General features: G+C 40.7%; 1 protein-coding gene across 2 annotated transcripts; it reads right to left on the bottom strand.

Annotated features, from left to right (window-relative positions):
* Positions 1 to 3: 3 nt before the first annotated feature.
* entpd1 (ectonucleoside triphosphate diphosphohydrolase 1) lies at positions 4 to 13,435 on the bottom strand. 2 transcript variants are annotated; one of them, XM_063893285.1, is made up of 10 exons: positions 13,238 to 13,435; positions 6,095 to 6,222; positions 5,568 to 5,685; positions 4,252 to 4,402; positions 3,700 to 3,859; positions 3,400 to 3,603; positions 2,994 to 3,251; positions 2,625 to 2,738; positions 2,347 to 2,484; positions 4 to 589 (listed from the first exon to the last, which is right to left on the bottom strand). In XM_063893285.1, exons 1-10 carry the CDS (start codon positions 13,251 to 13,253, stop codon positions 383 to 385), a joined length of 1,494 nt encoding a protein of 497 aa, XP_063749355.1. In that variant the 5' UTR covers positions 13,254 to 13,435; the 3' UTR covers positions 4 to 382. The 2 variants fall into 2 exon arrangements, with proteins under 2 accessions (XP_063749355.1, XP_063749356.1); XM_063893286.1 differs by lacking the exon at positions 13,238 to 13,435 and adding an exon at positions 7,202 to 7,266.
* Between the last annotated feature and the right edge of the window lie 857 nt (positions 13,436 to 14,292).

Below are 14,292 nucleotides of genomic sequence, written 5' to 3'. Positions count from 1 at the left end.
CAATTTATATAAACTTGGTATATTTTATTTATACAGTATCATATTCACATCATAATTCAAGACATACATGCAGACTGATGGGTTCACAAACAATCACACGCCCATTCAAATTCAAACATACAGACTTGCACACAAACACAGAAACTGTCCTTCAACCAGAGAACCAAAACGCACTCTTTATAAAGAGTACAGAAAATATTTGTCCTTCTGAAATGTCCTTGAATCCACACAAGCTGCAGGACTGTTGATGTGCAGCAGGGGTTGACCTTTGACCTCCCCGGGGACGCAGGAAAGTGTAGAGTTGACTATCCTTTTCGCAAATTGGTATAAAAGCCAACAGGGACGCACTCACATGCCCTCACAGACATTTCCTCCTTCGTGTTTATACAATCTGTGGATGTTTGGAGCAGCGGGGCCATAGAGGACGCAGGCTGACGATGAAGAGGATGAAGAGTAGCACTGCAATGACGGAAACTATTGACACATAGCCCGCGTGGGGCAGAGGCGGAGTGTCAGGCGCCTCAGCTGGAATCATATTTGTCAGGTTCAACATGTAGCCCAGCGTCCAGCCTGCATCGCTGCCTTTTATCTGGACACAACACAGGAAGAGAGAAAACTGTCACTGATGTAACACAGACCAGAACAGCTTCGAGATGTTTATACGGTGGAAATGGAAATTAGGATAGAGATGTTTCTTTATTTTCCAATTCACTCCCTGGGAAATGAAAGAGCAAGTGACTTGTAAGCCCAACCCATACCCTAAGCCACGGATGTTTAAACTATGGCCCAGGGGCCAACTGCGGACCCTGGTCCATTTTTTATTTACCCGCAGCAATTTCTAAAAGTACAGTATAATGGAATATGGTCCAGACATGAAACATGTGCTTGTCTTATATTGTACGTCTTGAATATGTAAAAATATATGACAGTATTCATGTGTTAATAAGCCCAATGTTAGTCAATTAAAGCTATAAACATTTTCTTACACATTTTCATGGTTAGAAAAAATATTTGCATTACAAGCTTGAAATATACCCTTACTATTATGCCTTATCCCCCCCAAATGTTTGGACACCGAAGTTTCCTCTAATACGAAATAAATTATTTTTTACTATACAACCAATCACAGAGATAATACTTATACACATACGTTTTTAAATCCCATTTTTTAAATGGTTATTTAGTTATATGTTTCCAAACATTTCCTCATTGCCCCTCACTATCATTCTGGGGTCCACGGTAAGTTGTACTGCTCTTGAGCTGCTTGTGCGTTCATACATTGGTGGCCTTTTTGATGTTATATTTCAGGTATCAGCCTTCCTCTACTGCCTCTAGCTTGAAGAGGTTGAATTTTCTACAAGCGCTGTATGCTGCTGGTGACCGGTTTGCATTTTTTTTAAACGTAATTTATTACTATCGACAATAATAATAATAATAATAATAATAATAATAATAATAATAATATTTGTTAGTGTTATTATTAGCACTTTTCAAAACAAAGTTAATCTTGAGTCCTGAACAACACTTTTAAAACAGCCTATGAGTTATACACAATACAAATGTAAAAAAAAACACCAATTTAAATAACTAAGTTTAGAAAAGTTAGTTAGTTACATCAATTTCTATTTGTACTCTTTTTTTTATCATAACATTATTTTCTTTCAATAGCTTTCATGCCTTGCATTTGTATTGCTTTTTTCTATTTCATAAAAAAATATTATGAAACTTGAGCAATTTCTTTATTAAAAAAATAAGTTCTCTCAGCAATTTGAATTCTATAAAAGCTCCCTCAAACAGCAGAGCCTTTTTGGCTAAATGAAACTGTATAACCATTTACTACATCAATCAATTCCTCTACAGTATTGTCCTCTTCTCAACTGAGCAAGCACCTATCATATGCGTTGTTATTGTTTGACGGTGACTGGTTTCTGTGTTTTGTCTTAGACTGAGCCAGTCCTTGATAGATAGTAAATTCATTTTTATTAAGTGAGCAATCCAGTATAATCTTTTGAGCCAAAAGTAATCTATTAAAAACAATGTTTTAAGTGAGATAAAGCTGCTGAGAGTTCTCCCAGGGGAGAGGCGGAGATGGTTAGACAGAGAAAATGTTCAGGCTGAGGATATGGGATAGCCAAACATCAACTGCATATAAACTAAGCATAAAATCCAAGTCATAATTCCGAGAAAGGAAGTTCCTCATCTCAATTAGGTCCTTAGAAAAACAGAAGTACACACACACACACACACACACACACACACACACACACACACCCACATGAACCCACACAGGGCGTTAATGCTTTGTGGTTTGTGAGACAGGAAAAGAGTGTACTGTGATCTACTGACCTTTTTAATGAATTTTATGTCCGAGTAGCTCTCTGTGGTGAAGTTGTAACCTTCTGTCAGCAGGGTGAGGATGTACGTGCCAGAGAAACAGTACTCAGCCAAATACTGTAATTTAACTTTTGGATGCTGCTGCATTATCTGTGAAAGCAGTTAAAATGCTGTGATATAATTTGTGTACTGTATATGCATGCAGCAGGACACAGATAAGACGCGCAACCAGATAAATATGACATGACATTTGTTTTGTGTATGGAACTGGTGTATAAATATGCCCCGACCTGATCCCAATTGGTAGCGCAGTAGCGTTTTAGCTTTTCCTTGACATCTTCCAGTGGGATGGATGTATCGGTTAGATTTAGAAAGTTCATCACAAAGTAGTAAGCAGAGAAAGCCTACAGTGAGAGAAAGAGAGGGAGAAGAGGCACAATTAACTTGTAACAATTAACAATTAATTATTTGTCTTTGCAAGTAGCTGTAACGCTAAAACAGGCAATTCAACCTCAACGTCTCTTGAATATATACATTTTGGAGAAAGCAGTTCCAAGTGTCCATAAAGTCATGTCTTGGTTATTTATAGTATAGTAAATGTTTCTTAGAAGTTCCAAGTGCTAAGTGCAGCACAAAGTCAGTATTGAATAATACTTTACCCCATATGGCCCCTGCAAAAGTGGCTGGAAGACCCCATTGAAAGAGCATCGGCTGTATTTGCAGGATGTAAAGTTGAAGACCCTTTTCACGGCTTCTTGGCATTGCAGGAAGTCTCCACTCCCCGTGTGATTAAAGGTTGCTGGAGCATCTTTGGGTTTCCTTTCTGACACACAGGGGCTGTCGTAAAGGACTGAGTAGTTCTTTTCTGCTCTGTAGCCAGGGTGGAAACAAGGATCTAATAGTGTTGCTGGACCTGCCTATGAGCGAGGGCAATATGGAGAGATGAGAAGACAGAGAGGGAGATATTTCAATTTAACGCAGAATCATTGCCCATTCGAGCATATTTTGTCTCTCCCTTAGATCTCGAATGATAAGAATAAATTTCATTGAAAATCTGACATTTACTTGAGACTGGTGTGCCAGCGTCATTCTTAGGGCTTGGTCTTTCCCGTAACACAGGAAGCTGTGAGTATACAGGTTGTAGTCATTTCCATAGAGGCGGAAAGTAACCGAGTTGCTAGGTGATTCTGATCCGTTATAACTATCGGAAACAAAGCTAATCTGGGTAGAGGCTCCACCGAGGTCAAGGGCGCCCCTAGTTTCCAAGCCCTGCAGGAGAGACAAAAGAGCATTGAGGTCAGTGTAAAGCAGAAGCAAACAGAGCACAGGAATAGAGGACACATATGCAGACATATACCTACAGACCTGTTTTAGGCGGTCATCCAAGTAGTTGACCGTGACCCAACCGAAAGCCCCCTCCTCCTGACCACTTAGTATTCTTGCTCCCTGATATGAAAAGGGGAATTTCTGCAGGGCGCTCTCCACAGCCTGGAAGACCTTGTCTGACGCCGAGCTATTCTCCATACTTCACACGAACACACACACACACACACACACACACACACACACACACACACACACACACACACACACACACAAATTCATTAGACTGATTGACATCCATAATTCAAATCAATACCGCAGCACATGAATAATAAATTGACTTTGTCGTATATAATGGAGTTGACAGTAACATATTCGCTGCGCTGGCAGTAAAGTTTATGTGGAGATAAATCACAAAGCAGGCATATGGAAAAGGCTACAGATAGAAGCACTTTGACTGCCAGTGCAAAAACAATTACAGAATCAAAGCTTGGGATACACCAGTTTTGGCATAAAAACTAATACTGTGCTGTTTTTTGTCGTTTCATGCTTTACGCTGGACTGTGGGGATGTGTTTGGACATGTGTTTCCTACTTTAGTAATCTCATTCCAGCTGTAGCTCCCAGATAAAGAGGGGTCTGTTGTTGTCTTTTTCCGGGCACCAGTTTATTGGCTTCCTCCATGCATAATCTCAGAGACTCTCCCGCCTTTAATGGAGCAGACGCATAGCTGGAGATACCTGGACCTGCAAAGAAATCCAAATGTCAAGAGAAGGATACATTTAGCGGCTGAAGAACATAACAACAGCTTTGAGTTTAGAGATGCTAGCCTGCTTTAGAACTGAATGTCACCTGTACAAACCCATAATTTGCCAAGGAATTTGCTATTGGGGAAAAAAGCTGTAGACTTTATCAAGGTGTCACACTCAAGGTAACCTATCTTAAGCAATTTTTCATATTTTCTTTACCCCTCTTAATACCAATGGACATTCTTACCTTATCTTTGCGATTCATTCAACATTTAAAATGGTTAAATAGAACCTTTTTATGTTTTATTTTCAGCAAAACAGCTAGGCTAAGTGTAAGCAAATCTTACTAGAGAAGCACGTTCATCCTCTTATCTGCAGCAATCCACCGTCTAGCAACTATGAAAATGTTCAAATTACATACAGAAGGGGCCAGCTTTGATAAAAGGGAGAAGTTAAAATTACAGCAGAGAAAATAACAGTAGGAGTCAGTTTGACATACCTTTCTATTATATGGTGTATTTAAAAGTGCTTTAATCATTAAGTTAGTTTTGGTTGCATAAGAATGTCGCCTTGAGAAGGAGACTCTTTTAACTGTAAACCTTTATTTCGAAAGGTAAGCAATGAAAGGTTTAACACTTTCTGGCTCTTGTTCATCCTTAGGAAGTCTTTTGGTTGGCATGGTGTGAACATTTATTTAGGTAGTGTATATCAACCTCCATTTAATTTGCGTTGTCTTTACAGTTAGCTATTTAATTCAACATCAGTCATCATCAACTACTGACCAAAGCTGTTTATTATGACTGATTCATTTACAGAATTGACCTTTGGGATTTTGATTCAGCTACCATATTATCATATCAATTAAATCATAAATGAAAGGTTATTCCAATGCAATAAGCCCTATGGTGCAGGGTTGTAAATGTTTTGGTTTTCAATAAATACATTCTTCCAATAATTGTGATGTGGCAACTCACCCCCCCCCCCCCCCCACAGACACCAAAGCTACTTTAAACTTAGATGTACAGAAGAGAGCCAGCCATTTGATCATTGTGTAAAATTGTTTGACAAGCAGGTCAATGTACTGCAATGACTTAACATAATAGTGGCCGCACTCGTGATGGTGACCGCACATTTGTATATCACCACTCATCATGTACTGTACCTTTGACCTTGCAGGAATGTTTCTGTTCAACTCTTCCCGTGTTGTTATCTTTCTCAGCTGGCCACTCGTAGATATACAGAGCTGTGTGGGAGGAGCCAGCATCCAGCACGATCCCATACTTGAGTGGAGACAGAAGGAGGAATGCATGTTCAGTGCTCAGTGACTTTCATCCTGACATGCAGTTTAAACAATAAGCCCACTGACAAACAAGTTGCCATAACTACATGTATATCAGCATATTTATCTTTGCTATGTTGTAAAAGAGAACGCTTAACACTTAAATGAGCAACAGTTGTGGGCCTGCATCTGTGCCCAAAAGTAGAGGTGATTTAAAATTCTTATCAACATCCTCTGGCCTTATTTGGAAGTGGATTTCTAGAAACACTTGTAAAGGTTGAGGTAACATTGACAAGTGTCCGTATTTGGCTTGAGGACTTTGTAAAGAGATCCCTCTGCAATGCAGTGGACTCTCACACAGGGAACAGGGTACTGTTACATTACATTTGAGTAGTTTCCTTTAACCATACCTTGTACTTTTGGGGGAGGGGCCTGTTCTGCAAAACTGCTACCGTCACCAAGGCAACAATCGCTATGACACCAATCACAGTGATGATGATGGTCACAGGCGTGTGCCAGGGGATCTTCTCTTTCATCTCTGAGAGCGGGGGCGGAGAGACAGACAGACAGACAGGAAGGGGAAGCGAGACGGTTGCCGGAGTGGAAAAGGGGAAGATGGGGAAACATTGGAAAAAGAGGAACAGGGGGTTAGCCAATCTTGCATCCAGATGTGAGTGATGTCACAGCATGTTTCTATGTATGAGAGACAGTCTGACCGTGGGGTTTGCGAAAGTATTTTATTTGATTTGTTTTGTTACCCAGGACGACAGATGCATTTTTTTGGGAATGCTTGAAGTCATGCCAAGATCAACTTGTTTTTTCAGCTGCAGCACTTTTGTAATGATGGTATGCCAAAGCGTGTAGCTAATGCCGAAAGGTCAACAAGATTGCCTGATTGCAAAAGGTTTCAAAGGAAACACCTTCACACAATTATTATGGAAGTAGAGGACGTGTTTATACAAAACAGCAAAACAATTGGCTACAACAAAAACTGATGATCTATCATGATAGAGCAACACATGAGCAATTAGTCACTTTTTACTAAAAGGATTTTAAACACACATACACCCAGATGGTACCATAGGTTATATGTGCTTAAACAATAAAAATCCACGGGGGGAAGAACGGGTTTAACTGGATGTCCATATTTGCAAGGCTTTTTTGCAAGGCTAGAGTATACCTAAGGTAAGTTAAATGGCAGACCATATCTAGATCCACATCACAGTTGGCAAAGTGAACTGGCTGAAGCACTGTATACATTAACTAAGTACATAAAACAGACACACACACACACACACACACACACACACACACACACACACACACACACACACACACACACACACACACACACACACACACACACACACACACACACACACACACACACACACTAATAGTTCTGCCGCACTACATCAGCAGGACCCGCAGCAGTGATAACCTGAACTTTGTCTACAAAGCATACAGAGACTAAAACTAAGAGCATGTCAAAGAGCACAGCTAAAGAGTGAACTTACCTCTGTTGTCTACTTCAATGAACTTACCACTGACAGGGGAGCAGGAGAAGCAGAGAGAGAGAGAATAAGGGGAGAGAGAGGGAGGGAGGGGTGAGAGAGTGGGGGAGGGATGAGAGAAAAAAGAGAGTGGAAGTGGAAAGGAGACAGGAGAATGGACAGAGGGAGGTAGCAGAGTGATAAGAGAAAGAGAATAGGTTTTTCCGTTGTGACCGGACAGACGATTATAATAGAGTTGTGTGTGTGTGTGTGTGTGTGTGTGTGTGTGTGTGTGTGTGTGTGTGTGTGTGTGTGTGTGTGTGTGTTTGCGTGTCTGTTTCTTTCTGGGCGAGTGGTTTTAAGCACAGAGTTTGGCATTTCCTGCCCAAGCCGGGGCACTAAAGCAGATCACTATGGAGACTGAGCTAAGTGTGTTTGTGCGTGTGTCAGAGCACTCTTGTGTGCATGTGAACCCCTTAAAAGGGACTCTCTCTCTCTTTCTGTGAACTTATGAGAGTGACTGGCCTCCACATGACTCTCTCTCTCCCTGTTCATTCTGTGGGATGTGTAGGAGGGAGGGGAAGTGGGGACTCCCTTGTTTAGCTTTTTTTTATTACTGGCAGGCTGTGATGTCATCTCTGTGACGGATTGGAATCCCCTTCTTTTGTCTAAGGTTGTGTGTGTGTGTGTATGTGTGTGTGTGTGTGTGTGTGTGTGTGTGTGTGTGTGTATGCGTGGGTGTGTTTGTTGGAAGAATAGGGTTTGTCGTTGAGCTGATGTGTGGCAGTGTGTGTTTGTGCAGACCCTAAAACATGACTTGCCTGCAAATGTGTTGACCCATTCATAGATCCATTCTGTTATTTGCTTATCCTGCTGCTTGCATAAGATACGCACATCCAAACACGAGAATGACGAGAGTCAACTTTTTTTTAATATCACTTGCTAACTTTCCTCTACAGGAGAGAGCTGAATGATAAAGCCTCCAACAATATGGAAACACACATACCCAGTTAAGTATTCTGTAATTGTTTGACAATGTCACTGAGCAAACAACCATATTTCACAATGATTTTACTGTCCTTTGGAATCATTATCCAGGTGCCGTCTGAACCATTCTGGCTGTTTATCAAGTCACCGTGTTTTATGCACTTGACCATCTATTTGTATGAAAAAGACAATTCTAAAAACACAAAACAAGAGACATATACAGCTTCTATACTTTAGCAGACACAATTGTTCCAACCATGAAAGGCACGTAATGTGTTGATCCTTGAGTGGAAATCCAACCACTAACTGTGTCTGGATGAGTTACATCATGCAATGCCAGCATGTGGTTCTGTCGAATTAGGGAATTCATTAAACCTTTCCTCGAAGGTGTGCAGCTGCAGTGAAGCAACAATGAAACCACATGTGATTTCCACATGTTAACTTGTTGTACAATGTCTTCATATGCCTTGATTATATACTGTGTCTCCATTACTATAGCAGTTTGTCTGCACAGCTCGAATGTATGAGAACAGCTGCTATGTGTCTGCTGGTGAAGTAAACAACCAACCTTGATAATAATTGACAACTACCTTAATGACAGATGGCACCAATTACATAGCCCCTGCTTTATTAAAGAAGTCTGTGAGTGAAATGGTTTAAAGTAGAGCTGTAAAGGTTGCTAGGAATAAACTGAACCTCACCCCTTCCTTTCAGTTACTGTCTAGCTGCATTCAGATTAGAGTAGGAAAGAACTGTTTCATCATATTACCTTACGCATGGTGATGCTGTTGGCATAGACAAAAACAGGCACATACATGTTGAGACAGAAAACAGAGCTTACCTTGGAAGCAAATGAGATCAGAGGAACTTAACAGTGACACAGGCTTCCACTTTGGGCCACACATACTGTACACACAGATATGTTTGTTTGTACTTGTGACACGTTCTATTGACATTATGCATTCCCTAATTACCACAACTACATGCCTAACCCAAACCCTTGGCCTTTCCCAAAGCTAGTCTATTCTCATCCCTAAAACCAAGGTTTAACAGTAATGTTCAGAAGTGATGATTACGTAACCAATAAGCCTACACATTCTCTCTCTCTCTCTAACACACACACACACACACACACACACACACACACACACACACACACACACACACACACACACACACACACACACACACACACACACACACACACACACACACACACACACACACACACATACACACAAAAACACACACACACACACACACACACACACACACACACACACACACACACACACACACACACACACACACACACACACACACACACACACACACACACACACACACACACACACATGCAATCTTGCAATATTTTTCCATTCCTGACTCTTCTTTATACACAAATTTGGTGTTTAGGCGAGGCTAAGATCCCTATTTTAGGGATTTTAAAAGTTTTTTTTTACCAAGCTTAATACATAAAAGGCATTACTGCATGCTTCAATTACATGCTACTTGTCAAGAAAGCAGGAATCTCGGAGGGGGACTTGAGATTTACCATTAACTCCTGTTGCCTGCTGTAATAGTGAGTGTTGTTTAGACAAGCAGGATTTAGATCAATCACCCACAGAAACAATGTTCAACAAACGTGACACAAGAAATAACATTCACAATACAAAGGCATTTTTACTGCCTAACACACATAGTCCAGCCGCAAAATGACCGTCAACTACATTTATTCCCCCAATCCCTCAATTTAAAATCTATCCTCACTGACGAGATAAAACCTCAAACCAAAGCAAATGATCTAATTTTGCAAAGTCTAAAGTTCAAACTGTTTTTTACAAGTTTTTAGAAGTACAGCACATATACATTCCCATGCAAACACAGGTCCTTACACACACACACACACACACACAAGATACACAGTTCATAGGTTTGCGTAATGTACCACAACGCAGCAAACAACTAAGAGTTTATATTGGCCATATACTGAAGCCCAGTTAGAACAGGGCATACAGTATGACAGTATGAGTCTCCACCCGTGTTGATCTAAAACTACAGGCTCATAAATCTCCTGTGATAAAAAAGATAGCAATGGAGGAAGAGAAGTAAAGCTAAAAGGAATTGGTTTGAATCAGCAGATACTGAGACGTTCGGTGCTTTACACTCAGCGATGAGTCAAATGCTGACACAGTCTGGGATTGACAGTGTGGTTTTTAATAAGGGGAAGACGTGACAACAACGTCTCTGCCAGGCAGGTCCAACATTTGTTGTGCTGCTCTGATAGTTAGAATCTAATAAGTCAAAAGCCTGTGTGTGGTCACATGTCCGTGAGCAATGTAGAGGCAATGCATGTGTTACATGGGCACAGTCACCGCAACTTGCCTCACACCAGTGATTTAAATCCTTTAATTATGTGACATTAGAATCACCACAGTGAAAAAATACCAATTACAAGGTCCTGCATTATATTTTCAGTAAACAAGTATGGGCTGTGAAATGTTTACCAAGTATCCAAAGTGGAAGTACTTATTGTTCATCATCAGGTTTTAATGCTTTTAATACAGATTTATGAAATACTGGATGAAAAATAAAAGATAGATCAAGGGAGGAGAGATAGAAAGAAAAAAGGAATATAAATATTAAATTATTAAATGTTAAAGTAATGTAAAGTAAATTAAAGTAAAAGATCTCAATGCAGGTCAAAGCAAAGAACTAATACCTTCATAGTGTACCCAATGTCTAGTGACTCAAAGCATGAATGCTCTAACGCACACAATATATTGTTTCATACAAACAAAAGAATACATTCCAATAATCTGAATTGTAAGCAAAGTGCTGGCATATTCGAATGCATTGACTATGCACACTTAATTATACTCTCGGATCATGTTATTTTCCTCCTTAGCTTAACACACAGACGTATATACCCAGAAAAAAAATCATTAAGTGCCCAACATCCTCTAGAATTAAAACATCCACTGTTCCCACACATCACACAGCATTGTGCCTCTAAACATTGTCCTTGAGTTGTCACTGGGCTTCTTGCCTCAAGTTATTCCAATTAATCAGACAAACTTTTGTTTGTCCAAAGCGTTGAAAGAGACAAAAACACTCAACAGTTTATAAATACTCTTGTCCAGGCTGTTCTGAAACTGCATTCTTCCTCAGTTCCTACAAAAAAGGAACCTATGGCAGCCTCATATTATTAGAAGTAAGAGGAAGTATCTCTGCCTGGTCGCAACAGGGAAGTGGTCTGTCCTCACTGGCGGGCTTTCAGCGTGACCTTGTATAAAGGACACACTGACACTGACCCTGGGCTGGGCTGGGGCCCTTCAGCAGAGTCCAATAGTCATTGCCATTTATTCAAAGTGATCTTTCTAGACATCGCTGGTTAGAGGGAAAATATACCAATGAATTTAAGTGTACAGTATTCTCATAATTGTGACTTTACGTTTACATTTATCTACATGGACGGTTAGTTGCCTTATAAGGTATCAATCACTGAACAAAAGCTAATTTGCTTTAAACAAAGACTCAAAAAACAAAAAACATTTTCTCACTTCCTTGTATTTAGCCACAACCGTTTTGAGATATGTATGTCTCACCAATTCCCAGTGATTATTTGATTTTTAAGGGTTTGTTCAACAATGTACCCTACCAAACAATGTTAATGGAAAAACAAGCATTTCCAAGTTTTGGACATTTATGCTTCTACATCAATTAGTGGGGGTTAATGAAATTTCATCATCTCTTTCAAAACTAGTCTGTAGTATCACAGTATCCGGACATGCTTTTGCTTGATATACATTGTTATTACCCATTGTTTTTAATGGCGTGAGTGCAGACATACTGTATATCTTAAAACTTTAGTATGAGACATAAACGCTATCTTTATGACACACAATCTTCTTTGTAATTCATGTGAACTGCCCGTTTAATCTACATGGAGACCCAAATGCCTTATCTTGACAGATTATGGTTTAAGGTAGTAGATAAGGTATCAACCACTTAACATAAGCAAGTTTAAGTATAGTGTAGTATACATTTGCAGGGTTATCTAAACATTCTTGAATTCACTGATACCTAAGTAGCCTAAAACACAGCATGTGGGTGCAAAGGATAGTGGGCTCAGAGAAGGATATGAGGTATTTCATTACAACACTAGCACATCAAGTCTGAACTATGTGCATACCATGAATAAATGTGTGTTGTAACTATGGTGAACTAACCCTCTGATCTACATGAAGAGCCTGTGTGAAACAAGTTTGAGGTTGTATTCAGTTCCTTGAAAAAAAAAACATGTGCCTCAGTTCAATACTATGCTCTTATTTTTCACATAAGACTTGGCAACAAGTAAATATTGGATCATACGTCAAACATGAATTGACCCTTATAAACCCTCATCTAATGCATTCAAATAATCAGATAATGTTTCACAATTAACCTTTATCACATGCACTATGCCTCATAAACTACAATAACCCGAACATGTACCTCTGTTAGCATGCCACTGTTTATCCTCAACAACACATCACACAAGCCCCCTGCTGAAGTGCACACACACACACACACACACACACACACACACACACACACACACACACACACACACACACACACACACACACACACACACACACACACACACACACACACACACACACACACACACACACACACACACACACACACACACTAATAGGCATCTGCTTATGCCGCACTTACAGCGCATGTATGGAAAAGTCACACACCTGCCCCACACTGCTACACAGCTGCTACATGCATTAAAGCAGGTCACACACTTAGAAGATAACACCCACTCACCTGATACTCAACATGTACTGTACCCACTTCTGGTACATCCTGCTGATGTGAATCTGGGTGATGAGCATATCCTGTCCGTGTGTGTGTGTGTGTGTGTGTGTGTGTGTGTGTGTGTGTGTGTGTGTGTGTGTGTGTGTGTGTGTGTGTGTGTGTGTGTGTGTGTGTGTGTGTGTGTGTGTGTGTGTGTGTGTGTGTGTGTGTGTGTGTGTGTGTGTGTGTGTGTGCCAGTCATAGCAGTACACCTACCTCTTTGTGCAGACATGGGTTCTCTCTCAGCAGCAACACAATGCTCTTTCTATTCTTTCCCCCTCTCACTCCTCTCTGTTTCCCCCCTCTCTCTCACTCTTCCTCTTTGTCCCTCACTCTCTCTCTAACCCTCTCTCTCTCTCTTTCTATCTCTTACTCTTTCTCTCTGTGGTAACACAGCTCCCTGCTCAGTCTAACGCTTTTCAGCACCTCCTTTCACATACAGTCGCTTTATTAGGAGAAGCTGTGCTTCCCTCCTCCCTCCTACTCAGCCCACTCCCCTCCTTCCCATGCGCCTTAAGCTTTGCCTTATGTTTCCCGCTTTCCCTTCCTCTCTCGCTGTATACCTTTAGCATTCACTTTGCTGATGTCACCCTTTCACTCCTGTGTTTTCTCCATTTCCCAATTTCTGCATCTGTCTTCAACTCTCCTGCTCTCCTCCACTGGTTTCTTTTTCATCCTTTTCCTTCTCCCCCTATGTTTCTTTGTAATTTTCTCTGTCATGTAAAAGTGGGTCAAACAGGAAAGCAGTTTTGGATCTGGATGGGAGCTGGAGCTCAAGCTGGAGGGATATTGGTGAAAAGGCAGCGGGGGAACTCAGTCATAAGTTTACATTTAGGGCACCCTCCTTTTTATAGATGTAACCTCTGTAACCTATCTCTGTTGAAAGGGAATTGGTCTGTTATTGACTCCACTGAAGTGTTTAACCTGAAATACAGAACCTATAAAGTTAACTCTATTATGTAAGATTTCTTTCAGTTCAGAATGATAAAGAAACCATGAGTCCAAGGCCATGGCATTGACAGTGCTACCTGTTTGTTGTGTGTGCGCTTGTCACACACTTTCACCAGGGCTGAAAAACAAAGCTCTCTCTGTTTTTGAGCCTGGTCACAGGGGGAGTCCATTCCCAGACCAAGCTGCACTTTAACCACAACAATAGGCCACCATTCCTTAGGGCTGATACTTGTATGAGAACAATTCGCCACCATCAGCGGAAACCAGTGACCATATGGGTGTGATCAGTATGCATGCTACTGTGTATAACACAATCAGTC

This window comes from Eleginops maclovinus, chromosome 10 (genome assembly GCF_036324505.1).
Source record: "Eleginops maclovinus isolate JMC-PN-2008 ecotype Puerto Natales chromosome 10, JC_Emac_rtc_rv5, whole genome shotgun sequence".
Classification (NCBI taxonomy): domain Eukaryota; kingdom Metazoa; phylum Chordata; class Actinopteri; order Perciformes; family Eleginopidae; genus Eleginops; species Eleginops maclovinus.
Note: the sequence above shows the minus strand (reverse complement) of the source record. Positions and strands in the feature narration are given on the sequence as shown.